Source organism: Torulaspora globosa, chromosome 4 (assembly GCF_014133895.1).
Source record: "Torulaspora globosa chromosome 4, complete sequence".
In the NCBI taxonomy this organism is placed as follows: Eukaryota; Fungi; Ascomycota; class Saccharomycetes; order Saccharomycetales; family Saccharomycetaceae; genus Torulaspora; species Torulaspora globosa.
In genome coordinates this window covers 41,381-66,794 of record NC_050730.1, presented here as the reverse complement: position 1 = coordinate 66,794, position 25,414 = coordinate 41,381, and the positions used below count along the sequence as shown (strand labels likewise).

General features: G+C 46.1%; 13 protein-coding genes across 13 annotated transcripts; 7 read left to right on the top strand and 6 right to left on the bottom strand.

The window, feature by feature from the left end:
* Nucleotides 1–60: 60 nt before the first annotated feature.
* Nucleotides 61–1,512, top strand: GUD1 (guanine deaminase; the record flags this gene model as incomplete). Its single annotated transcript, XM_037283295.1, has 1 exon — nucleotides 61–1,512. The coding sequence occupies one exon, from the start codon at nucleotides 61–63 to the stop codon at nucleotides 1,510–1,512; it is 1,452 nt and encodes a 483-aa protein (XP_037139191.1).
* A 54-nt stretch (nucleotides 1,513–1,566) lies between these two features.
* SSU72 (RNA polymerase II subunit A C-terminal domain phosphatase) lies at nucleotides 1,567–2,187 on the bottom strand (the record flags this gene model as incomplete). The annotated part of the gene is made up of 1 exon (XM_037283294.1): nucleotides 1,567–2,187. One exon carries the CDS (start codon nucleotides 2,185–2,187, stop codon nucleotides 1,567–1,569), a length of 621 nt encoding a protein of 206 aa, XP_037139190.1.
* A 194-nt stretch (nucleotides 2,188–2,381) lies between these two features.
* Nucleotides 2,382–3,785, bottom strand: ATG4 (cysteine protease ATG4; the record flags this gene model as incomplete). Its single annotated transcript, XM_037283293.1, has 1 exon — nucleotides 2,382–3,785. One exon carries the CDS (start codon nucleotides 3,783–3,785, stop codon nucleotides 2,382–2,384), a length of 1,404 nt encoding a protein of 467 aa, XP_037139189.1.
* Nucleotides 3,786–3,993: 208 nt separating this feature from the next.
* On the top strand, nucleotides 3,994–6,135 carry SQS1 (Sqs1p; the record flags this gene model as incomplete). Its single annotated transcript, XM_037283292.1, has 1 exon — nucleotides 3,994–6,135. The coding sequence occupies one exon, from the start codon at nucleotides 3,994–3,996 to the stop codon at nucleotides 6,133–6,135; it is 2,142 nt and encodes a 713-aa protein (XP_037139188.1).
* A 1,393-nt stretch (nucleotides 6,136–7,528) lies between these two features.
* On the top strand, nucleotides 7,529–10,780 carry CNM67 (Cnm67p; the record flags this gene model as incomplete). The annotated part of the gene is made up of 1 exon (XM_037283291.1): nucleotides 7,529–10,780. The coding sequence occupies one exon, from the start codon at nucleotides 7,529–7,531 to the stop codon at nucleotides 10,778–10,780; it is 3,252 nt and encodes a 1,083-aa protein (XP_037139187.1).
* A 178-nt stretch (nucleotides 10,781–10,958) lies between these two features.
* Nucleotides 10,959–12,701, top strand: JJJ1 (Jjj1p; the record flags this gene model as incomplete). The annotated part of the gene is made up of 1 exon (XM_037283290.1): nucleotides 10,959–12,701. The coding sequence occupies one exon, from the start codon at nucleotides 10,959–10,961 to the stop codon at nucleotides 12,699–12,701; it is 1,743 nt and encodes a 580-aa protein (XP_037139186.1).
* Nucleotides 12,702–13,045: 344 nt separating this feature from the next.
* URE2 (glutathione peroxidase) lies at nucleotides 13,046–14,095 on the top strand (the record flags this gene model as incomplete). Its single annotated transcript, XM_037283289.1, has 1 exon — nucleotides 13,046–14,095. One exon carries the CDS (start codon nucleotides 13,046–13,048, stop codon nucleotides 14,093–14,095), a length of 1,050 nt encoding a protein of 349 aa, XP_037139185.1.
* A 364-nt stretch (nucleotides 14,096–14,459) lies between these two features.
* On the top strand, nucleotides 14,460–15,545 carry ELA1 (elongin A; the record flags this gene model as incomplete). The annotated part of the gene is made up of 1 exon (XM_037283288.1): nucleotides 14,460–15,545. The coding sequence occupies one exon, from the start codon at nucleotides 14,460–14,462 to the stop codon at nucleotides 15,543–15,545; it is 1,086 nt and encodes a 361-aa protein (XP_037139184.1).
* Nucleotides 15,546–15,905: 360 nt separating this feature from the next.
* Nucleotides 15,906–16,943, top strand: PDR16 (phosphatidylinositol transporter; the record flags this gene model as incomplete). The annotated part of the gene is made up of 1 exon (XM_037283287.1): nucleotides 15,906–16,943. One exon carries the CDS (start codon nucleotides 15,906–15,908, stop codon nucleotides 16,941–16,943), a length of 1,038 nt encoding a protein of 345 aa, XP_037139183.1.
* A 105-nt stretch (nucleotides 16,944–17,048) lies between these two features.
* Nucleotides 17,049–17,918, bottom strand: CSL4 (exosome non-catalytic core subunit CSL4; the record flags this gene model as incomplete). Its single annotated transcript, XM_037283286.1, has 1 exon — nucleotides 17,049–17,918. The coding sequence occupies one exon, from the start codon at nucleotides 17,916–17,918 to the stop codon at nucleotides 17,049–17,051; it is 870 nt and encodes a 289-aa protein (XP_037139182.1).
* A 238-nt stretch (nucleotides 17,919–18,156) lies between these two features.
* BNI4 (Bni4p) lies at nucleotides 18,157–20,523 on the bottom strand (the record flags this gene model as incomplete). Its single annotated transcript, XM_037283285.1, has 1 exon — nucleotides 18,157–20,523. One exon carries the CDS (start codon nucleotides 20,521–20,523, stop codon nucleotides 18,157–18,159), a length of 2,367 nt encoding a protein of 788 aa, XP_037139181.1.
* A 244-nt stretch (nucleotides 20,524–20,767) lies between these two features.
* HG536_0D00270 (uncharacterized protein) lies at nucleotides 20,768–22,027 on the bottom strand (the record flags this gene model as incomplete). Its single annotated transcript, XM_037283284.1, has 1 exon — nucleotides 20,768–22,027. The coding sequence occupies one exon, from the start codon at nucleotides 22,025–22,027 to the stop codon at nucleotides 20,768–20,770; it is 1,260 nt and encodes a 419-aa protein (XP_037139180.1).
* A 213-nt stretch (nucleotides 22,028–22,240) lies between these two features.
* SIN4 (Sin4p) lies at nucleotides 22,241–25,156 on the bottom strand (the record flags this gene model as incomplete). The annotated part of the gene is made up of 1 exon (XM_037283283.1): nucleotides 22,241–25,156. One exon carries the CDS (start codon nucleotides 25,154–25,156, stop codon nucleotides 22,241–22,243), a length of 2,916 nt encoding a protein of 971 aa, XP_037139179.1.
* Nucleotides 25,157–25,414: the final 258 nt, after the last annotated feature.

The window sequence follows — 25,414 nt, the reverse complement described above, 5'->3', positions numbered from 1 at the left end:
CCGGCCCGCGTATATAAACTGATAGGCTCGGCCAGAAAATCGAGTGTGGCAGGATGGTAGATGAGCAGGATGATAGCGGTGAGTGGTGCTCGGCTGGCTGTGTTTCATGGTAACTTTGTGGATACGCCTTCGCTGGGGCAGCTGAGGAACAGAGAGACGGTGTCTGTCGGGGTGTCGCTGACAGGGGCTGATAAGGGCAATATTGTGTTTATCAAGGAGGGTTCTGTTGATCCGGTGGCGGACTGCAGGGAGTTCGACGAGTCGCTGGCGGCCGAGGAGGTCGTGGTGGTCGATGGCAGCGGCGAGGCAGCGTTTTTCTTTCCGGGGTTTGTGGATACGCATATACATGCGTCTCAGTACCCGAACGCTGGGATATTTGGCAACTCGACACTGCTGAACTGGCTGGAGACCTACACGTTCCCGCTGGAGGCGGCGCTGGAACACGCTGAAGTGGCGCGCGAGGTGTACGAAGCGGTGGTGCGGAGGACGCTGGCGAACGGAACCACCACTGCGGCATACTTTGCGACGATTGATGCCGAATCAACAAAACTGCTGGCCAGGATTTGCTCGTCGAGGAACCAGAGAGCGTTGGTCGGCAAGGTGTGTATGGATCAGAACTCCCCCGATTACTATAGGGAAACGACGGAAGCGTGTCTGCAAAATTGCAGACGTGTCCTCAGTTTTCTGGACCAGGAGCTGAAAGACCCGAAGATCCAGCCCATTCTTACGCCAAGGTTCGCGCCCTCCTGCTCTAGAGAGCTTCTGCTGAAGTTGGGGCAGCTCTCGCAGGATGAGGGTCACCTACATATTCAAACGCACCTTTGCGAGACAAACGAAGAGATCAGCTGGGTCAAGTCCCTATTCCCAGAGTGCGAAACGTACACGCATGTGTACGAGCGGTTCAACCTTCTCACTAGGAAGACTGTGTTGGCACATTGTGTACATCTTACTGACGACGAGGCACGACTTATCAAGGCGGCCGAGTCAGGTGTTTCTCACTGCCCGACTTCCAACTCGTCGCTGACTTCAGGGGAGTGCAAAGTGCGCTGGCTCCTCGACCAGGGGATCAAGGTTGGGCTCGGTACTGACGTATCAGGCGGTTTCACCTGCAACATGCTTGCCGTAGCAAGACAGGCCCATCTGGTCTCTAGGCACCTGGCCATGAGGGAACAGAATCAAAAATTGCGCGACCACTGGAAGCTCTCGGTCCCCGAGGTGTTGTTTCTGGCTACCTTGGGTGGAGCTCAAGCTCTTGACATGGACGAGAAGATTGGTTCGTTTGAAGTCGGCAAGCAGTTTGACGCTCAGCTGATCAATTTAAAGAGCCCAGGTTCCAACGTTGATATCTTTGCTTGGCAACGGCCAACTTTGCACATTAACCACGCAAATAACAGAGTAAGATTGCCGCCGGGAACCACTAACGAGGACCTCATAGCCAAATGGTTTTTTAACGGCGACGACCGTAATGTCTCTGGCGTCTGGGTCGCTGGTAACCCATGTCATTCTACTTAACTAGCTTGCATCTAACTATAGATAGTCCAACTGATATATTCCTGCTTACAAGTCTCAATAGTATGCTGGCGAATACAAAGCGGGAAGCTGTGGGTGATCTTTTTGCCAGTTAGCTATTACCTCCACAATGTTGTCTTCAAACGGCGCACCATTCTTCTCGCAATCGGAAACCTGGTCGTTCAGCATATCTGCCAACTCCAATATGGCTTTGCTGCCAATCTTGGCGTTTTCGTTGTCGTCCTTGATGTCGACGTTTATGACATGGACTATCTTGTTGAGTGTGCCTCCTCTGGACATCAAATCCTCACACACAGAGTCGAAGCATCTCTCCTCGCAGGTGAAAACAAAGTCAAACGTCTTGGTGTTGTCGTGCCACTTCTCTGGTGCCCTCTTCAACTTGCGATTTCGATCCAGCATTTGCAGTAACCCGTTGGACTTGTATCTGTCCGCCGACTGTGAGAGAAGATCATTATATATATCATTATAAGGCGTACCGAAGGCATATACGTTGGGTTTATCTATAGAGAGACCCGGAAGTCTCACTGCAGAACCAGTACCGTACGAGCTAACGTTGTACCCAGCTTCTAGAAGCACTTTATGTGACTCCATTGAACGATTGTTATTGGATGCACATACTGTGCAGAACCTCAAGTCTGGGTTACGATGCTGCGACATATGAATAGATGGACAACCCGCTTCCCTTCTGGCTAGCCTTAGTTGAGCTTCAAACTATCACCTACTTCCACTACATGCTGATATATAAGCTTATAAAGATAGCGCAGGGTAACACAGCTACTGGAAGCAGATATTTAATCTGGTCATGCATATAAGATGACTTTCACATCGCACTGCGACTGCCTGTGGTTCTGCTAGTTGGATCTAGCTATGTGTATGGTTTCTTGCTCGACTAGGATCTTTTCCACTTCGACATCGACCGAGTTGTAGGAAAAACTTCGGTCACCCATCACCATGATCTGCTGCTTCTTGCACTGCACGTCCTGGAACTCTTCTTCTGCGTCGCCGGCGTACCCTGCGCTGTGCTGCAGAATGGCCTTGATGTCCACGTAATCCCCATCGACCAGAGTGGATCGGTCGTTGTGCTTGCCTGGCAGAGAGGAGTTCACACTTTCCATGTCGTCCTCGCACACGACATCCAGGTCGCATGGCTTGGTGTCCAGGACATTGAGAATCTTCGAGGTCTTGACCTCTTCCTTCCATTGCAACCACTGATCTTTGCCGCGTAGAAGGATTCCGATTAGCATGGAAGGGTCGAGGCCAGATATGAGCAGCTTGCCAAAACTAGTGGTGTGGCATGTTTCGTAGAATGATTTTGAAGCATTGGGTTGAAAAGAGGGCTGTGGCGTATGAGGATCAAAGTATATCAGTTCATTTCCTTCGTACCCGATAAAATACAATGACGACGAGGGCCTGCCTCCTGCTATCCCCACAGAGAATTTCGATGCCAGTATTTGCTTTACATCATCCCAATAATACTCATTCACAGCATTAACCCCTAGCTTAACTCCCAGCAGCAGCAGTACTCGGGCATTTTCGTTCTCCGCAAAGGTCTGCCTTACCTCATCCTCGTAAACATCACCAGACGACACCGAAATCAAACATCTGTCGATTCCGCTGGCGGGAAATCGGTTGAGCAGACTCTGTATACTTCGCGATGTCGCAGCAGGGCCAAACCATTCGCCTGGCTTCTTGTTCGAGAGGCTCAAGCCCTCTGACACAAAGTTATGCACGGAGAAGTGCGCCTCTGGCGAATCGATGAACCAATCCATAATCTCGTGCTCCTCCTCGTCCCGACCCTGGTGTACTCTATAATCCCTTCCGAGTCTAGCTATCTGCAATGCATTTCCCAGAAGACTTTGCCCAGTTCGTATCATGCAGCCCCAGCCAATGTCGGTATTGAAACAGTCTGGATTGTGTATTGCGTTCTCTATCGTAGCCAACGGGTTTTCCCTGATCAAGAAATGGAAACTAAGCGGTGATGGTCCACCAGCTGCTCTCGGGATTGGAACAAACTTGGTTCTATACGTGAACTGCAGCCTGGACTGTACATCTGACAAAAAATCTTGATTTAAGCTCTCATTCCTGGCAAGGAATCCGTTCAAAAATCCAGAACTTCCAACATGGGACCCTTCTTCACCTTGATCAGCACAAACAGACGAGTATATTTCTCCCAGAACGACGTATTCCCTAGGTCCAGTGGGCTGATCTGTGGACTCCAAAAGCTGCTGTGAAATCCTCTGAACAAGCTCCATCATCCGATCACCTTATTGAGCTCGTTGCTTCGCTGCAAACAGGACCCTACAGTGCTTCTTTTATATGATCTTGCAAGCTTTGATCCTTTTCACTTTTTACAACAAGATTCGTAAGATAGCCCTCTTAATTACAAGAACATACAAACTACTAGAGATTGAAGAATATAAAAACTCTAGAAGCTGTCGTTAGCACAACCAGCAGTGCTGAAAGATGGCTAAGAGACACAGTCATTACAACAGCCGAGGGAAACCTCATGGCCGGGGAGGCTCGAGAGGTCGGGGGAATAGGCGGAGGGGTGCTCGAAGACAGGATCGCGACACGGGAAAGAGGCAAAATATCTGGCATAATTCTGGGCTGGCAATGGGCGATGGGGATCTGGATAATCCCTTGATGTCAGATGTGTATTCACAAGGCGCTGGGCGGTCATTCGTGTCGCCTAGTGCTGTTGCGGACTATTACTTTGGTCGGTCTCAGAACGAAAAATCCATGAAGATGGGTGGTTTAAGGCTAGGAAGCCGCAATCAGTCGACGAGTGATCTCAGCAGCGCTAGAGCGAGTTTTAGAAGCAGACCGATGGAGTTCATACGAGCCAAGGAAATTTACGACCCGTCGCACGATTTGATCGAGCAGCTGAGAAGGAAAAACGCCCACGACAAGATATCTCAAGCTGGAAACTTCGTGGACGTGGCAGATGGCTCAGCTCAAGAGTCGCACCGTTGCGCCGAGGTGGCCTCTGAGGAGAGCGAGGAGGACGTTACACAGCTGAAAAACGAGGAGATCTTTTATGTCGATACCACAGGGTCTCAGACAACTGAAGATCCACAAACGCGAGCAGTACAGGTCGATGAAGAGGTGCCGATTCTCGTGGAGGAAGCCTCTGCGGTCGAGTTCAATCCTATTATAACCGTTGGCAAGACTGAGCTTCCAGTGAAACAATTTTCAGATGGTATCTCTGTCTCAGTGGACACGAGCATAAGCTCAACTCCGGTGCAACAATACATTTCGAAGATCTTGGCTAATGTCAAGCCTGCATCGGACGAATCGGATGATGATTCTTCGATCAAAAGCTGGATTGAGTCATCCGACTCGGATACTGAGCCTTCTCAATCAGAGTCGCCTCGCTTATCAAACAATATGGAAACTTTGAAGATAGCCGAAGAGCAATCATCCCTCCAGAAAGGAACGAACGAGGCAACTGACTCAGAACCGGAGTTTGGTTTCCTTGAGGAGGATTACCTAGTTGACCTCTCGGACATTCATGTGACAAATATGAGATTAGGGGCATTTGACAACAGCTACTTCGTAAGATGCTTCAGTATGTTTGCCGACCACGAGTTCAGGTGGCTAAGTGAGGAATTATTTAGTGATTTCATCCTTCAAGAGCGAAAGTTTCCCGAGCACCGCTATGGAGCCTATTTGAAATTCATAAAGGCCTCAGTGATACCAACCGAACAGCCACCAACTCCCACTTATTCTGACGTACCACTTTCCGACGAGTCAGATGAAGAAACAGAGCTTTCTTCAATTGGGGGCGATAGCGTTGGATCTGATATGAGAGAAGGTATCGACGATTTAATTCACTACAGCGAAAAGTACAGCCAAACTCGCAATCAGGAGTACCAAACTTGCTCCCTTGAGGCCACTGGGAAGGGTCGGAAGAAGAAATTGCTAATCGATGAATCTCTGGGCCTTGATACGGAGAGTATAGCCACATTACAGGATAAACTGAGTAACAGATTAGCCCACAAGGCCAAAAAACGAAGAGACAAGCAGGATTTCATTGACTTGGAGAACCAAAATTCAAGCGATCTTACCAAGAAATACCCAGCTGGCCTGCATGTGCATAATATTAGAGATGAATTTGAGCATTTTCTAACTAGCAATAGAGACCGTTTGACTTTCCCTGCTTTAGATCCCCATGGAAATAGAACTATCGCGAAATTCGCTCAGCATTACAACATGAAATCATCCAAGATAGGTTCCGCAAATCATACTCAGGTAGTCGCGCAAAAGACTAAGAAAACTCACCGCTCATTTCCTAACTACAATTTGATTGATCAGCTACTCAAACAGCGTCCGATATTTATGCGCATAGACGTCAGTCGTCCTAAGGATGCAAGTGTGAATGTGACCAAAACAACAAGGGTTAGATTTCACACCATGGAGGGACAAGTTATTGGTAAAGATGCGCCAGAAATCGGTCGTGACAACATTGGGAGAAGAATTTTGGAGAAATTAGGATGGACCAACGGAGAAGGCCTGGGGGCGCACGGTAATAAAGGCATAAGCGAGCCACTTATGGCCACTGTTAAGAAGAGCAAATCAGGGTTAAGACACGATGGAAAGAAGTAGACCACCGATTGGGGGTTCCTCATTGATCTGTTACCTTGGCCGCGAAGTATAGTGATATACCGTACTGTGGAGCTCGGTGACGGAAAATCTGAGAACAAAAGGGCAAAGAGACTAATTCTTCAAAGAATGATATTTTTTTCACGATAATATCAATCCAGCGAGATGGGCAGTGCAGAGTGTATCGATTTATTCAGTTGTCTAGTGACTTGAAAGCGTTAATTATTCAGGACCCAACGACGGATCCAGCGGCGGCGGCGCTGGATGTGAATATTGGTGCGCTCGAGGATCCAGAAGAGTTACCAGCGCTAAATTTGATAAACCAACCAGTCTCGGAAGAAAGTCTGCAGATGTTTTTGCCGCTTTGAATGACATATGCCAGTTTATGCACTTCGATGAGGTACGAGGAATTCAACTTCCGGCAACGTGTGAATGTAGAAACGCAGCCTATAGTGGCAAATCCTCCAGCTCTTCACTTACTTCCACTCAAACTGTCCTTATCGAAGCCGCAACTACCAGCGAAGAAACTAGCAAGCACTCCCGTGCTTACTGGTATCTTGAATTTAACAGCTAAGACATGTGCGACATCTGCTGGACCAAAAGACTCCGCAAAATAGCCGAAGTAATTTTGTAAGACGGGGAGGAGCGTGCTTATTTAGATGAGATTTGGCGAGGCGGGGGTCCTACGTCCAGATGGGCTCAGTCCGGCCTTTACATTATTGTGTGTAGTCTCTGCACAATTCCGGGTGAACAGTGGATTTACTCGATTTCGAGCAAAACACAAGCGACCATTCGACTGGCTCCTTAACTATTTGTGCTATCCGCCCCAAGAGTCAGCCAAGTATCTTTCGGCGACCTAGCACAAGTGACTTCAACCATATCAAGTGAACAGCACCCTTTGGTGATGCTCATTTTGTATTATCAGGCAAATGCTCCCGCTAGTAGCTACGCCACACTCACCTATATCTTCGACTAAATGGATAAGCTCTTCAGTGAGTGATCTTACAGATTCTACCAAATTGGTACTGTCCTACGTTAATCCCCCCCTGCAGAAGTGCAGCGCAGATTATTAGCCCATTCTACCACTTTGAAGTGTAAGAGAATTGTAGCTACAAGAGCGACAGCCGCACTAGCGGCTGTTCAAGCTTCTCCATACTTCTTGCTACTACAAAACTACTAGATAGAGGAGATCCGATCTCAAAGTGACTTACTACTTCGCTGGAGTCGCTGATCTTGGGCTTTTATATGGCAAGATCAGCCTTCGAGCTGGTAATTTCGGGTCGCGTTACACAAAAATGTAAACAGTACACAACACGACAAGATGTTTGTGGATGCTTGCCACAAAGACAAAGAAAGTTTCTCCTAAAGTCTGCTCTTGTGATCGTTTGGGTTGGTCATGGCAGATATCAAGAAGCTAGCTGCTTCCTGTGTTAGCGCGGTGGTGGAGGAAGAAGATGAGAGCGAAGAAGAAAGGTTCGATTACACGGATAGCGAGGGACAAGATCAGGACGACTCGATGCTCACGGTAGCGGGAAGTCCACGGCGAATCAAGCCGTGGAGTTTTATGGACACTTTCAATCCAAAGAAGCAAGCGCTGGCGATAGCTCGAGAAATTGATGCGAAGAAAGGCATTAAGTTGGAGCTGCCACCAAAACCGCAGCCTCCGCCGTCGGATGCAGCAACTGGAGAGAGCTCTACACTATCTACTATTCGAAGAGTTCCTTCTGGTGCTAAACCGCCACCTTCTGGACACAATTTGCGGGCTTCAACGCCTGTTGAAGCTCCGCTTGAGAATGGCGCTTCGAGTAATGAACACGACCAAAGTATAGGTGAAGTGGCGGGGCAGTCTACTCCACTTACTCTGGCAAAGATAACTAGCGGAAAACCCAGGGAAGTTCAGGATGATGTGATAGGTGTTTCAAAAAGTTCCAGTCAACCGACTGAGGATGAGCTGATTAGTGGTCTGAGAAGAGAAACCATGCTATTGAAGGATGAAATCTCAAAATTGAAGGCTCAAGTAGTGCAGCAAAATTCGATTCAAGCAGAAAGGGATAACCAGCTGAAAGCAATGAGCAAGGCCTTAGAGGACAGAAAAAACGAGCTTGAAGCTGTAAAAATGTTACAGCAGAGCAAGGATAGTCAAATCAGTTCTGCTATGGAGCAGCTGGATGAGGTTAAAAGATTGTTAGAAGTCTCCGAGAGAAATAGGATTCAAGAAAGCGAGACCAATGGCATCATGGTCAAGAATTTAAGGGATGAGATCAGCCGAAAGGATGACCTCATTGAAGAAGCGAGAAAACGATTGCTAGAGGTTGAAGAAAGACATGATCAACGTCGGGAGAAACTGGAAACAACAATAGATGAGCTAAAAGAACGAATAAACTCTGAAAGGGAAGCGGCGTTCAACGAGCTGCGAACATCAAATTCTGAATGGCAAAAGCGGCTAGACGATAAAGAAGCAAAACTAGTAGCAATCACAGAAGAGTATGAATCGGAATATCGAAAGAAATTATCCAAGGCTCAGGATGATCTTTCTGCAAGAATGGACGAACTTCATAATGTGCAAAAAGAATTAAAAGAAAAATGCAATGAATTAGAGCACAAAAATTCCATCATAGAGAACGCTAAGAAAAGCTACGATGAGCTACAATCACAACACACATCCATCAAGGAAGAACTGAAGATGAGAGAAGAAAACGTTGAGCAACTTCAAAAGCAGCTGAAAAATGCTCGATCATCTCAAGAGGAGCTAGAAAGTAGTAATGGGAAAGCGATAAAGAAGCTTGAAGCCCATATTGATCAGCTTGAGAGCGATTTGAAGCGCTTACGACAGCTTCAAAAGACATTGCAATCAGATACTAATCAATATAAAGAAAAGCTACAGACTATTGAAAAACAAAACAATGAACTCACACGTGAACTGCAGCGCTCAAAATCAGCTCGAAATGATCTTCAATCGGAAGTGGCAGAACTTATGAGGAAGTTACAGCTTGCTAATACAGACAATGAAAGGCTTCAAAATAATGAACAGCTTTTGAAGTCCTCTGAAAGCCAGTTGCGAAATGAGCTATGCTTGATAAGGGAAAATTTGAGGAACGCTAATGATGTTAACAATAAGCTACAGGACGAAATGCAGGCACTGAAGAATGAGGCCGAGTTGTACAGAAAGGAGAACAAAGAAAAACTTGGTACCGCTTTATATCTCAATGAGCAGTTAAAGAAAGAAGTGGAGAGCTTGACAGAATCGCGGGACGGCCTAGAGAAGGAACAAAAGGATATAGAGGCTCAACTACAGGAGTCTTTGAAGGAGAAAGAACGGCTGAAAGCACTTTATGCTGAGGCGAATGAAATTATTAAAGAACTAAGGCGTAGCTTTGAGAGTGTGCAAGAGGAACTTCATGAAGAACAGCAGGCTCATGAAAACACCACTAAAAACGCTCATAAGATTGAGGAATATTCTGAAGATCTTTCTAAATTTATAGAGAATCTGACCCTGTTCGACCTGCATATCGGTTCAATAATGCTTCACACCTTCAAAAAAGATCATCAAATAACTTGCTTCGATCCGTTTCTCACCGCTAAGAACACGGATGTAGTAGGTTTTCACTGCAAAAGTCATGATCGGAAGCATCACGATTTAGAAAAGAAAGTAGAACATCTGAACTTGAAAAATCAAGAACTACTCTCACAGATTGAGAATCAATGGAAAATTCTGGTAGAAAGCCAAAAGCGAGAGATATCTCAACAAAAACGTGTCATAGATGGTATCGAAGCAAAGTCCAAAGAATTAGACAATAGATGTCAAGAGCGAGAATTGAGATGCGAAAAACTGCAAGATGAGAAGGCAATGATGTTGAAGGAGAAAGATGAGCTGATTCAAGAAAAGATGGCTTTGACTAACCAAATCTCCGCTCTTAAAGGCAGTACTATGACTGATGAGCAAAAAAAGATTAACCATCTGGTTGAACAGATAGAGGAAGTAACAGGCACAATTTCTGTAATACGAGAACAAGTTAGGGCCGAGTCTGCCGAGAATATTCGGTTGAAGGCGACAATAGAAAACAAGGAAGCCCAGTTAAAGGATTTGCAGAACAAACTGAAGGACCAAGTAGCCTTACTGCAGCATCAGGAGGACTTGGAAAATCTTCTTAAAGATAACAGAAATGAACTCTCAAATTTGCAGGAAATTTGTGATAGACAGCAAGTGGACATCGAAGAAAAAACCTATAAACTTCAAAAGTTACAAGGCGATGACTCGAAAAGTATCACATTCCATATTGCCCGTCAGTCTCGGCCTGACATCACCAAGGATCTTTACGATAAATTAATGATTAGCCAGGTGGACTCTATCGACATGGTTGAACTACAAAATATAGTAAAGAACCTTATACTACTGCTCGAAATTCCATTCAATAAGCTTACGAAGAAGGTACCCCTGGTTGCGATGTACTTGAAATACGAAAGACCTATATTCTCGCATTTTGCCAACCGATTGCATTTTGATGTCTTCAACGAAGCGATAGATATGAAGCGCTTTACGAACGAGGCATACGACCAATACACAGAGACTCATAACATGGCTGCCATCAAGCATCCTCTAGAGGCCTGCCTAGAGAATTTGTATCAGAGGCTTGTTTCTCGGCTGTGATCAAGCTTCTTTGACAGTTTCAATAGTTAGCTATGGCCAAATATATAGAGTAAAAGGACAATAAAAAAATTTTTAGCAGTTCCGTCGAGGTTACCAAGGATCTACTGTATTTAGATATCATTGGAACTTCTAGCAAGCAATATATTTCTACTAGTCGTCCAAGGTAGCTGATTGTGTTATGAGAACATGTTACTATGAGCTTTTAGATGTCCAACCTCACGCTGATGATGTCGAATTGAAAAAGGCGTATCGTCGTAAGGCCTTGCAATACCATCCCGATAAGAACCCTGACAGCGTTGAAGAATCTACTGAGATCTTTGCCACAATAAGAGCTGCTTATGAAGTCTTGTCTGATCCTCAGGAAAGAGCTTGGTATGACTCTCATAAGCAGCAAATCCTGAGCGATGAGCCCATTGGAGCTGGACAAGACGGTGACTATGAGTATGAAGTAGATTCATCCGTGACAGGAGTCACTACAGATGAGCTATTGATGTTCTTCAACTCTGCTTTGTATACAAGGATGGATGATTCACCGGCTGGCTTTTATCAAATTGCCGGGAAGGTCTTCGCCAAGCTTGCCAAGGATGAAGTTTACAATGGAAGAAGGTTGGGTCTTGGCAAGTTCAACTTGTACCAGGATGATTTCTTCGAAACGAATATAAATTCAGAAGGTTACCTGCAAGCCTGCAGTAAATATGCGGAAAATTACCAGAAGTCTTCTGACTCTATGCTATTTCCGCCTTTTGGATCATCTGCTACAAGCTATGAATATCTAAAAGCATTCTACAGGAAGTGGTCCGAGTTCAGCTCTTTGAAATCATTCAGCTGGAAAGATGAGTACATGTATTCGAGGAACTACGACAGAAGAACAAAGCGAGAGGTCAATAAGAGGAATGAGAAGGCCAGACAACAAGCTAGAAGCGAGTATAACAAGACCGTGAAACGATTTGTTGCATTCATCAAAAAACTTGACAGGAGAATGAAAGAAGGTGCCAAAAAGGCTGAAGAACTGAAGAGGGAGAAGGCACGCCAAAAACAAAAGGAACTCAAGGATGCGTATTTGGCTGATAGAAGGACTAAACTTGCTAGCGAGTTTGAGCTCCAGGGGTGGCAGGCGGTAGATGAGAATAATTTTGAAGAGATGGAGAAATTATATGCCAGCAATTCCGACGACCAAACAAATCTGAGCGCAAGCGACAAGGAGGAGGAAGAAATTGTTGTCTACGACTGCTTTCTTTGCAACAAGCGTTTCAAATCTGAAAAACAGTTGGAGAATCATTGCAATACCAAAATGCACAAGCGGAAGGTTGCTGAGGTCCGCAAGGAGATGAAAGAGCAGAGCATGACCCTGGGACTGGACGATCTCTCTGAAGTGGAGGACTTTGATTCTGCAGATGAACAACCGTACGAGAGTGAGAAGCAAGCGGAACCCCAAGCAGATGACGACGAAGGAGAGCAAAATGATGAAGACGAAGGGGATAGCGCCTTAGACTCGATTACTGAAGAGTTGGCGAAAATAGAGGAACAACTAGCCCAGATGACCGCTGAGCTGTCTGAAGATTCTGAAAGCGAAGAAAGCGAAAACGAAGGCAGGGATAGAATACTCGACGACTTGCTGGCCTCCCTCAACAGTGAAGGCGGCACTGATGAGGTCGATTGGCACGACAAACGTGCGACAACAAACGCCAAATCAAAGAAAACTAGCCCCAAACGAGAAAACGTCCGAGGAAAGTGCCAGCAAAACGGTTTTTCCCAGACACAGGTATGCGCCACATGCAACGAGCGCTTTGACAGTAGGAACAAGCTGTTCAAACATGTGCACTCCAGCGGCCACGTGGCGCTGCGAGGCCAGCTCCGACCGGATGTGCGCTCCAGCAAGAAGATCAAGAACAGCAGGAACAGCAGGAAGGGCGGGAAATGACCGCTCTACTGTTCGCTGTATTTTCCACTTCTTAATGATTTACTGTCATTTCGCCTGGCGCGGGTCTCGTTCTAGACGTCGAGATGAAAATTTTCTTCTACGCTGGCAGGGCCTCTGACGAAAAAGACTAGGCGAATTGGTTTGCAGAAGGGTCGGTTAGAAGAGGATAAGCGTTCAACGGGCTATCTTGTACAGCTTATACAATTGGGAGCAGTTGTTTCTCTTATTGGTAGGCGAATAATACTCGAAGGCTAAAGATTGGGCCTTTTTTCGCCCATTTTGAGTGAACATACCAACTTCGGGTTCTTTTATTGGTGAATTTAAAAGGTTTGCAAGCTTGGAAAATGAATAATAGTGGAAATAGCAACAACAACACTGTTTCGCACCTTTCGAGTGCTTTGCGCCAAGTCAACTTGGGTAATAGTAATACAACGACGGATCAAAGCAACATAAATTTCGAGCTTTCACAGGGACATAGCAACAGTGATGAGACTATAACCAGAAATGAAAGGACGCAGAGCGGTGCCGCAGCGCATGCAGAAGCACAGGCGCAACAAATACAGCAGCGGCAAAGACAGCAGGCACAGGAGCAACAAATTTTCTCTAACCTGGGGCCAGTGGACGATTCTCGGATCAGACTTTTCTTTCAGAATCAGCCGATGGAGGGTTACACCTTGTTCTCGCACAGGTCAGCTCCGAATGGGTTCAAAGTGGCCATTGTGCTAAGCGAGCTCGGTCTGCCTTACAATAACTTCTTCCTCGATTTCAACGCGGGCGAGCATAGGGCTCCCGAGTTTGTCTCAGTGAATCCGAATGCAAGAGTCCCTGCGTTAATCGATCACGGCATGGATAATTTGGCAATTTGGGAATCGGGCGCCATACTTCTTCATCTGGTCAACAAATACTACAAAGAGACAGGAGAATCGCCACTGTGGTCAGATAACTTAGCAGACCAAGCGCAGATAAACGCCTGGCTGTTCTTCCAGACATCCGGCCACGCTCCAATGATTGGGCAGGCTTTGCATTTCAGATACTTCCACTCGCAAAAGATAGCAAGCGCGGTTGAGAGATACACAGATGAGGTGAGACGAGTTTACGGTGTCGTCGAAATGGCGCTTGCTGAAAGGAGGGAGGCTCTGATCATGGAACTTGACACCGAAAACGCGCCAGCATATTCCGCTGGTACTACTCCGCTGTCGCAGAGTAGATTCTTCGACTACCCCGTATGGCTGGTTGGAGACAGCATTTCGATTGCCGACTTGGCGTTTGTGCCATGGAATAATGTCGTCGACAGGATTGGGATCAATATCAAAGTAGAATTCCCAGAAGTTTACAAATGGACAAAGCAGATGATGAGACGGCCCGCTGTCATCAAGGCTCTGCGTGGTGAATAGCTCATTTGAGTATATATTCGGGATATGTAACTTGTCATGCACTTATGAATTAAAGAGCCAAAACGCCTCCGTCTCGAGCCAAGTGCTCTGTAGACCCGTCGGCAGGTGCGTCGGGGCGCTGAGGACCACTCGAACAGAGTGCTAACATCTCTAACGGATCTGGATTACTGGCGAATGGGCGAAGAAGGCCTGATTGTCCTCTTTAGCACTATGCGAATGTTTTCGACCAAGCGCTTAAGCTAGTAAGTTGTAGTCTTTTTGCAGCTTCACCGGTAAGGTTAAGGAACAGACCGCAATAAAGGTTCAAAGGAATCCATAAGAGGCCCATCAAAGTGTGATATATGGCAACAGACATTCAGCGACCATGAAAAGTTTAAGCAAACTTTGCGAAATCAGCCTAATGAGGAATTATCAGCAGATACAGAACGTTGCGAACGTTCCATACCGGTTGATACAAGACATACTGCTTAAGGTTAAATTCGATCAGCTGTGCAGGCTGGAGAAGAGCAACGTTCTGCTCATTTTCGAAGATGACGAATTATGGCTTAATCTGTTGAAGCAGGACTTCCCGACAAGCACTCATGAATCTTTTGTGTCAAAGAAGGATGTGATAAGACAATACTACATGGACTTCGTCCAGGAAAATGACCCAGCGCTGCTTGAGGCAGATCCTGAGCTCGTTGAGACGTATTTGCAACCGACGCTGAGGAAAAGTCGGTCAAACGGCCAGTTCAGGATGCCATACCGAATGCTGTACTTTAGATATCAGGAAGATGTAATAAGGAAGCAAGAGAAGAGTGCGGAAAGACTGCGATTGCAGATGAAGCAGCTCCAGCAGGAGCGAATAAAGAACCAAATAGTTGTGGTGGATCCACCTTTCAGCGCCAAAGGGCTTGCGAGGAGGAGCGCGAAAGAGCACCATTCAGAACTATTTCGCAAGAGCATGAAGGAACACGACTCGAGACTTCGACATTTTAAAAATGGCGGCTTCGACATAGCCAAGCGACATGCGACGCGAGTTGCGTTCGGTGGATCGGCTGGCGGAGCTCCAACTGGCTCTCCCCAACCGCACGCGGGTTCAGAGCCGATCCCGATACGAAAGATAGTGGACGAACCACCAAGAGAGGCCACCTCCCCAGCAGACGCTAACCCAGGTCTCCCGCCAGCAATAAAAAAGAGAAGGACCGAACCACCTAGCATATTTCTCAAGAAGAAACCGGCAGTACCCATTGCCAGGACCAGAGAGCCGCCGGCGCCGCCTTCGCAGCCTGTTGCGGGTCCAAGAAACGCTACATCAGGCCACAAGAAGAAATCCGCACTCTTCGACAGGCCGTCCCAGAATCCGTCTACGCAGGACAGCCCGGTCGCCGGAAACAGGAGCCAGCACAGGAGCATCTACATATTCGACAAGAGACACCGCACCGCCAAGAACAACGCATCTGAACGATAGTTTTATAGCATTTAAACAGGTCGACTGCCAATAGGCGTTATTTGGCTTACCAAGATCCGCGGAATCCAGCGCCGCGAGACAAAACTTCCTATGAACCGTGAACAGATTTCTTCCACTTCACAACACACATTTTAATGGTGCAATTGGAGTCGTTGAGGACCATAAGGAGGCCAATTGACCACATCTAGTGCTCTGGATTATCAGATTTTCTGGTTGTGTCGTTGCAGTAGCTTAGTCATCGGAGCTGTTGGTTTCGTGGTAGTGAAAAATAGGTACAAGAGGTTAGATCTCTCAGAGTAGAGATTTGAAGATTGGGCTGAGAGCTGTGGATTCTGGTGAATCAGGTAATTGTTGGACAGAATGTTTAAGAAATTGTCCCGGAAGACCGAAAAGACGATACCCGATGAGAAGCTGATCAAGATAGACGTTCCCGTAAAGGAACTGCCCTCAGAAATTAAGCCTCCGAAGGCCAAGGAACTCACGGCTGAGCAGCAGAATATGTACCAAGAAGTGCTGAAACATTTTAGCAATCCGGACCTGAAGCTACCCAAGACCGAGAAGAACCAGGACGGGAAGTTGGAAGCTCTGACGGATAACGAAAAGGCTTGGCTAACAAGAGAATGCTTCTTGAGATATCTGAGGGCCACGAAGTGGGTATTGAAAGACTGTGTCGACAGAATCTCGCAGTCCATAGCATGGAGAAGAGAGTTCGGTATTAGTCATATGGGCGAAGAAAACGGCGATGAGCTGACTTCGGAGGAGGTTGCTCCAGAAAACGAGACCGGTAAGCAGGTTGTTCTGGGCTACGAAAATGAAGCCCGTCCTATACTCTACCTGAAGCCCGGGAGGCAAAATACGAAGACTTCCCACAGGCAGGTGAAGCATCTGGTCTTCATGCTGGAGAGGGTTATCGATTTTATGCCTGTGGGACAGGATTCATTGGCGCTTCTGATCGATTTCAAAGAATATTCGGATGTTCCCAAAGTCTCAAGTAACAGCAAGATTCCACCACTCGGGGTCGGAAAGGAAGTACTGCACATACTGCAAACTCACTATCCAGAAAGATTGGGCAAAGCACTATTGACCAATATACCATGGCTAGCATGGACTTTCTTGAAATTAATTCATCCCTTCATTGATCCATTGACCAGGGAAAAGCTGGTCTTCGACGAGCCATTTGTGGGATACGTGCCAATGGACCAGCTAGATAAATTGTACGGAGGTTATTTGGATTTCAACTACAAGCACGCAGTTTATTGGCCCAAATTAGTCGAGGACTCACGCGAGAAGAGGGAACATTATCTAAAGAGATTCCAGAAGTTCGGATCGGTCATCGGTCTTAGTGAATATGATCTAAGGGGTACTCATGAAGAATTGATTTATCCAGTAAAAAAATAAGCGCTAGAGACTGGGATGCATTGAGTCTAAGGCTCGATATACACTTTATACAGTTACGCAATGTTAATAAAGGCACATTTCCGTCCTATTGCTCTCTATCGGAAATCAGAAAGGTCTCGCACATTTACGCTTCTCCGTCGTACCAGTACTTGGAGCGGCCATTGTCTGCCAGTCCACCGCATACATCAATCCGCCACAGCCGTTGAATGCTCTCGCAAAAACTACGCCAAGATCGTTCCTTGCAGTGGATAAGTAATAATTAGTACCATCACCCAACGACAAGACTTGCGCCCGCACTATGTCGCCAGGCTTGAAACAATCTATTATTTTGACTGTATCCCTTTCTGTGGCCCTCACATCTTGAGAACGAATAAGTCCTCTGAAGGTCTCTCCGAGATCAGAGGAAGCTTGACTTATCGAAAACGTAGCTGCTCCCGAACCTCCTTGTGCTGCTACTATTCCTGATCCATTGCTTCCGACGCCGCTATCTATAGGGACAGGCTGGTTTTCGACTGCCAAGATCTCTACATTAGCTCTCTGTTGGGATATTTTTGTCACTCTCGTTAATACAATATCTCCCTCCTTCGGAAGGTTGTTTGCGAAATCATCGTTCACATTCCTGTCTTCAAATTTACTATTCTTCTGCAACACTGAGACTTCGATAGTGACAACTGTCCTATTGCGAGTATCAATCTCTAGCAGTCGCTTGTCGGCCGATGAGTCCTCGTCATTATCGCTACGTGGCGATTGAACAGCTTTGAATGCAACATTTCCAACCAGGGTTGAGACTATAGCCTTTATCTTGCTTCCCTCGTACTGGTATTCTTGAAACTGTGTCCCTTGACCGCTCACAAACTTGTATACTATGTCGTTCTTCGCTTGCTGCTTCACGCCGAATTCTGGGCATATGAGCTGTCCGGGAAAAACCTTTTCTGGAACTTCTACGGGAAGTTCATCTGGTGAAACAGAGCTCATTGGTCAATTCCACCTTATGATCGCAATGTAACGCCTTAGATGGTGTATCTCATCGCCGTACTTCATTCCGGTTCTACTATACTAAATTTTCAACCCAGCTAATGACGGATCACGTGAGATTTGACCATAATACCAATATTTGAATCGAGTTCGGATCATATCTGGGCTCTGGCAGCCCAGGTCCTGCGCATTCATATTCATTCATATTATTAAATCGCTTATAGATTATTGTGGAGCATCAAAAAAAATGTGTGTAGCATCGCGAGTCCTCATGGACCTCCATGTCGCTTTTGAGTTCATTCAGCTCTGCTTTTATTAGTTGTGCCAGTTGTGGAGTCAACTGATTGCAAGTGGCGATATCTGGTTTCCTGTCGTATTCGTCCTCCCCGTAGGTCTCGTAAAGGATAATTTTGGAGGAGAAATTGACGCAGTTGAATTGACGTCTTTCCGAGCTGGCAAGGCTTTTGTGATCTACCCGGGCAGCTGAATCGGTAGCGGAAGATCCTGTGACTGATGCATTGAAGCTCGGGGCTCTGAGGCCCCGGAAAGACATGGAAAGCGGTCTGTTGGCTTCGAACTCCGGCATAAACGCTTTCAGCTGTGGTGATTGCTGGGCAACATCGCTCAAAGTGTTGAAATCTTCGTTTTCAAACTCATCTTCTTCGTTATCTTCAGCGGAGGTAGCCTGTGTATGATTAACTTGATGCTCGGGTATTATATCGTCATATGTTATCCCGAGGCCCGGCCGTGCAACGTCCTGTTCGTCTATAAATTCATCTGTTGTCGGCAGAGTCGATGTATTCTTGGCGAGTGGTTTTAAGGTGGAAAGCTCGGGCTCCAGAGTGTTTGTCTTAGAATCGAAGTCGAAATTAACTCCGTCGCCGAAATTAATGATGCTTGCAAACTCCATTATGTCGGACATGAATTCTGGGTCTTCGTCGAGATTCTCAGTGTCAAGCTGTTTTTCTGCTGGCGTTTCGTCATCTTCAGAATCAACGGTTAACTCATTCAATCTTTCCTCGATGGAAGCCATTGACAGCCGATTTTGAATCGGCTCTGGAACCAAGAGCGCATTTTGGGTCGAATGTACAGATAATGCATGTTCGCTCTGGTCATCTAGCATTACCGAATTGTTTGACGAAAACTCGATTGGATCGAATTTGCCATTTCTCAGAATGCTACTGGCAGGCGATTTACTCAGATCTGGAGTAGAGAGAACAACCGATGACGCCTCCATAATGAACATCCCTTCATTCTGGGCATTTGCCGAAAGCGTCTCTGTCAAGGATCTTCTATGAGATGCAATTGAGCTTCTTTTGTTAGACTTCGTTGATCTTGAACGTTCAATAGACACTATCGAATCGACTTCTTGTTTATCCAAAGATCTGGGGAAGCGTACTTCACCTGTATCCAACTTTGTAATGATTGGATCTATGGTATTGATTTCGGATACACTCGCAGCTGGTTCTATTGGTGACTTAGCAGTCCGCGGCGTTTGTTCGGCTCCGTCATGTACGTGTTCGTAATTCAAAGGGGTGGGTTTTCTCTTCGAGATGTCGTTACTGCTCTTCTTAGGCAAGGTTCTAGTCAGCTTCTCAGCAGTCCTTTTATCTTCCTGTAATTGCGTATGGTCATTGATTGGTTCTTTCTTGTACGTTTTATGCTCTTGTGAAAGCATATTCTCTCTCTTTATGTCTCTATTTTTCCTGAAAGTACTGAAGATATTGCTGCTGCTGTATGACTTTTTGGTCATTCTCTCTGGTGCTAATTGAGTGGGGGAGGACGAGTGGCTCAACGAAAACGTCGCTGAGTTGGGAATTCCTGGGCTGTCCGTTTTCAAGATATCGGTATTATTTCTGCGCTTAAGAAATGAGAAGAAGTTTTTTCTCTTCTTACTCTGCTGATTTTGTTCGGTTGGTGTTGTTGAAACAGTCCTCTGAGTCTTGGGCTGGTTTTCAAGTGATTGCCTAATATCTGATTTGGAGAGCTGACGGGCTGCAGAGGACTGTTGTTCCATTAACGGCTCCTCTTTGTTGGGCTGGAAGGTCCGTGAATAGTCTCCCTTGGTAGGGTCTGGGCTGCTCAAGAAATCTGGTTGCGTAGAGTAAAAAGTATTATTCGATAAGTTGGTGTCAGGACAGTAAACCTCTTCGTTGTCGTTCAGCTCAAATAAATTCGGAGAAGTTCCGCCCGCGGTTCGCGCCGTGACATCGTCCCTTACTCTTTCGGATCTTATCTCTGGTGCGTCTTCCTCTTCCTCCATTGTCGCCGAGCCATATAGCTCGCTTGATTTCAACTTCTCGTTCGCCTGCCTCGACTTTTCGCTCAAAATCCCTGCTAACGCACTAAGAGACGGAGAAGTGCTCATCTTCATAGTGGCCGTTTCCTTGTGGCTGTCTGCAGGAAAAGCGATATTGTCCTCACCTGCATCCTCAGAGCGTTGACTGGTCTGCCCCGTTAAATTGCCGTAGCCTGCTTCATCAAGGTCAGCGAGTATCAAAGAGTTCCTAAAATTTTTTGCATGATCCAATGTGTTAATTGACGTCGAAGAGTAAAATGAGGAGTTCAGAACATCTGAACTGTCGTATGATTCATTCGTCAACATTCCTGTATGCTATCTACAGTTCCCCCGAGTTATGTAGTTTGACCGTTTCAAAGCCGCAGTTCATCGACCTAACCTGGCAAGATTATTGGTATTTCTCAGAAACGCTCAGGAACTAATTCTTTGTTGGGATCTAATGCTTGGTCTCTTGCTCTTTGATATGTGATATAGCTGAAGAATCGATTGACCTTTGACGCGACGCGTCTGTTGCAATGATCGCCGGGTAACAGTCAACTTGAATAAATAGTTACATGACTACGCAATCTTGATTACTCGAGAAGTTGAGTTTGGACGCCTTCTTGTTCTTGTTCCTATGAGCTTGGGCCTTCTTGCTAGTAGAAGAGTGACCTGTCTTCTTGTCGCTCGCAGGCGCAGCCGTCTTGGTTGACGCCTTTCTGTCTCTATGTTCTGCGACGTGATCATCTCTTGTAGACGTAAAAGCGCCTGATCTCAAAGAGTCGGACAGAGAGATACGGCTGCTCAGTCTGCTCACGGTTTGGCTTGCTCCAGTTTGCAAGTTAGGGACCGGGAACACAAGGGTATCTTGTTGGAGATCGACTTGGAGGTACGGATCGATGCCGAATTGAAGGATGCTGTTGGCGAGATAGGAGTAGAGTCGTGACCACACCTCTTCGAGTTCTATTGTGCAGTGGACGCCAAATCTGTCCTGCAGCGTTTTTAGAAAAGCGACGCCCATGGTTTCAAAATGAGGAGGCTCTATGTTGAGTATTCTAGCGTGACGCTTTCCAAGACTTTCTAGAAAACCCTCTAGTGCTTGGAGGTTCTCGAGGTTTTTGATGGCTGCGGTCAAAACGCCTGCGAATGCCACAGCCTGGTGTCTGGTGGAAGAAAAGATGCGCTCCAGGTCTGGGTCCATCGAAAGAAGATTGGCGTAGAACTGGGAGCAAAATAATGAACTAGCAAAGGCGTTTGAATGTGCATTCCCTTTAGTTTCGACCGCAACGTTGACGGCGCTATTAATGCTGCTAGCGGAACTCTGGCGAGAACGCCTTTTTTGCGAATCGACGGCATGCGTCTTATGGTTCAGGTGAGTCTTCTTTCCGTTCGATCCCGTCTTAGTGGGGGGGCTGGCAATGTCTTCGTTAAGGATCATGGACCATGACTCCCGCAGCAGGCTTTTCTCTCTGGGGTTCAGTCTCAACACTATTTTGTATCTCACACGATCTATGACACTGGAGCTCAACGAAGTAGACGAACTCATCCGAGACAGAGCATACGAATCCAGTCTGGGGCTGTCGATCGATTGAGTCTGCTTCAAACTGTTGGAAATAAGCTCGCTCATTGTAATAGACCCCCTCCGTGAGCTGAGCGTATGGTCCTTCGTGAACAACGAATGGTCTCCAATCGATTCCTTATCCGAGCTGCCATCTAGGCTGTCATTAGTAGTTCTCACCACATTTCCCTTCGAAGACTCTGAGTCGCTCGGAATGAACTCGATCTGCGACTCATCTAATGGATTGTAAAACTGGCGTGCTGGCAAGTTCATTGTCGATTTCGAGACTAATAAAGGTGCCTTTGTCGTCTCTCTTATGCATCTAATGCAAATCTAGAGATACAGTGCCTTGCAGCAGCTTATTTTTAAGTTAAAGGCAATCGCCGACCTAGGAAATATAAGAACGTAAGACACATTTCGCATACGAAGCAGGCAATACACGGTGGAAAATTGACATCTTTCTAATTAGATCTATATATGTTGCTTCTATAATTCCAATTCGTAGAGAAAGCCGGAACAAATGCAGATTCTCGCATATATGGTTGGCCATCGCTTTGTTTGGATGCTTGTAGGGACTATGGTCTTGGTGTTGGCTATCACGTAGCCGGCTCTTGTAACACAACCACATCTGCTGCATCTTTTCAACTTTCTGTCCTGCAGCTCATCCGGAGTTAAGTAATCGTGTGAGATTGCATCGTAATTGATCTGACAGAAGGCTTCCGAAGTCTTATAGGCTTCGGGCAGGTCCTCGGTGTCTATAACAAGCCCATTCTCAAGCGGCTGGAGAAGCTTGAAAAGCGCAGGTTGGAATAGCTCGCTGTTGGTTATTCTGAGACCACTAGTGTCCACAAAATAGACCGAGGCTGGCTTGATGTGCGAAATAACGGCGTTGTTGGAGTACGCCAAGAGAAAGTCCCCGATTTTGGAGACGTTGGATGGTATCTCTGCTTTCACCAGAAGAGAGGGTTCGCGTGAGCTTGACGGTTGCTGCTCGTTAAAAGCGGTAAACTTGCTGTTAACATCGACCAGAAAAGTCTCGAACTTTTCAAAATTCACCGGGGATTCTCCAAGGACCATCTTGAGGAAATTAGATGACTCGTTTAATACTGGATAAGTTGTTTCGGGAAATTTTGTAACCAGCTGTGTCACTTTTTTGATCTCATTCAAGATTGAAAGTATCAATGTTCTGGGCATTCTAGCTCCAAGGACTCCAAGAACTACCGTGTTGGTCCGCTCCTCTGGATTATTTATCAGTAGGATTGCCTCCTGGATGAGAAAGGTCACGAATTTGACAAACCATCTGGAGATGGGGATTAGAGAATGCACCAAATCTTGCTTCGAAAACGACGTCTGAAACGAAGAGCCACCGGGGTGTTGAATGCTGCTGTTGCTCAACTGTTCTATAGCAAAATGAAGATTGCGGGCTACGCCACTAAAAGCGAAGAGAACATTTCTCAGCGACATGATAATGCGCGCCATTTCATAGATATTGCTCTGTGAGAAGCAACTACCGAGTTCCAATTGCAGTAACATCGTTTTCTGGATTGGCCTACTTGAAATCATCTTGTCCATGATCTCCTTTCTAGCATCTGGAGAAACGTTAAAAAATGAATAAACACAGGCCATCAAAGTAGTTATGAATTCTTTGGCTCTGTTCTCGTCAGTGCTTGCAATTTTCAATACATGGGTCTTACAAGCAATCGACAAATCTTCCGACGAAAGTTGCCTATGTATGCTGGCAACAAAACCGAAAGCGAAGGCAGTGGCATGAATTGTATCTTTGGCAGAATTCGTGAATTCATCATTATAGATGGAGAGGAATTTTGGTGTATCATCCTTTTGCAGTTTGAAAATGATCCCACACATAGCGGGAGATACTTGCATCCATTCTATAGCGCAAGTGGGAGGCAGTTGGGGATATTTGAATCCAACGCTCAAAATTGAGGTCAGAATATCACGGAATTTACCTTCTTGGCTCTGAAAATTCAATCGCTCGTTCTCCAGGATCCAATCACTCTGGTTGTAAGACGTGATAGAACCATCTTGAAGATAAAATGTAATAAAGCTGTCAAGCATTTCGGATGTCACAGACAGGACGCGGCTGTCGAATACCAATCTGCCGACGCTCAGAAGATTGTAGCGCTTTGATCGTACCATTTGCTTACTCTCATCCACATTGACGGTGGCGTCGGGCTTTAGGATATTTATGAAAGCCTGGCTCAAATGTGTCTTTACCAGTCGAAATCTTTTGACTAGGGACTTGGTAGTTCCACCAATGTTGTAAACCAATAGTATTTCAGGTGAAGAATTCTTCTCAAGAGGCGATTTAGACAAAACGTGTAAATGGGTGAGATCCAGAACGTACCCTTCAGTGTCCACGACGTCTAACGTTGTTTCGAGTATGTGGGATATCTTCAAAGAGGGATCATTCAGAAGTGTTGGGTTTGCAGTGTTGACATTCCAGCTCATATGGAGCGTGAAAAATGTTAGTCTCTTTGAAAGTTTGGAGTATGTCGTTATCAACATACTCTGATCGTCGTTTATCGGAGTGATCCGGGCGAACATTAACCAATCCAGCTCTTTCCCGGGTTGATTGTCAAATGACATCAGTTGTGATGTGATCTTCTTGTGGTCCTTAGAGTTTGAGAACTGATACCAAAAATCAATTTGACCGTTCTTTCGTACAGCAATGCACGCATACTTCATGAACGGTGGATGAAATACGCTGAACGGTGGCACCTGTTGGGCTTTATTTCTATAAGTTTTCGCAGAACTGTCGAAAGCGCAGAATTGCGAGACAATAACCGGCTTAGATGAGCTGAGCCAATGGAAGTCTAAAACGGTGGTATGATACTCCTTCTTCGTCTGTTTTCTCTCCGGCCTGCTCCTTGGATGTGACGCGGATATCGGATTCATTGGCATAACGTGGTTGTATATTTTGTAGACATTATCCTGAAATAGCATCGTTAACTTGTCGATGGTTGATGGGCCCTCTGGGCTTTGCCCAGAAATTAACATAGTCATATTGCCTATTTCATCGCAAACTGCGAGCATGTCTCCAGGAAGGCTAAACCAGTTGTTCCAGTGTACAGATGATATGTTATAAAAGAATTGGTGTGGATGTTGCTTTTCATTATTGCTCCCAGCGCTGAGGTTTGGTGTATGGCCTGAGCCACCAGCAGCATTGCCTGATATCAGCCCGGATGAACCCGCACTATTAGGTTGAATTTCATGCAATTGAGGGTGTAAAACGTACCTCTGAGGTGGATGAAATCTCCAGTTAGTGCCATTGACTACCTCCAGAAAAGTGACACAAAGGTTAGCATCGGTCGACTTTGAATCCCCATATGCTATAAGCCCCGTTTTCGACCACGATACCAATTGCTGTCCTAGATGATTCATCAAATGCCTTTCTTGTTCATTCTACAATGTATTTTGACAGTAGACCTTGAAATGATTGAAAGATCGCCCTCTGAAAACCTCGCCTTCAGACAACTCACCAGAGACATCAAAGCATGGATGGGTCTTGTCTCTGAAGATGCTTGTTGCATCTGCAGCTTATCTACCAAAATGATAGTGACCTCTAAGCTTTGTTCTCTCCTCTTGAGCGGCTTTGGTTTACAGAAAAGTTCTAAGCTACACTGCAAGCCATTTATCTAG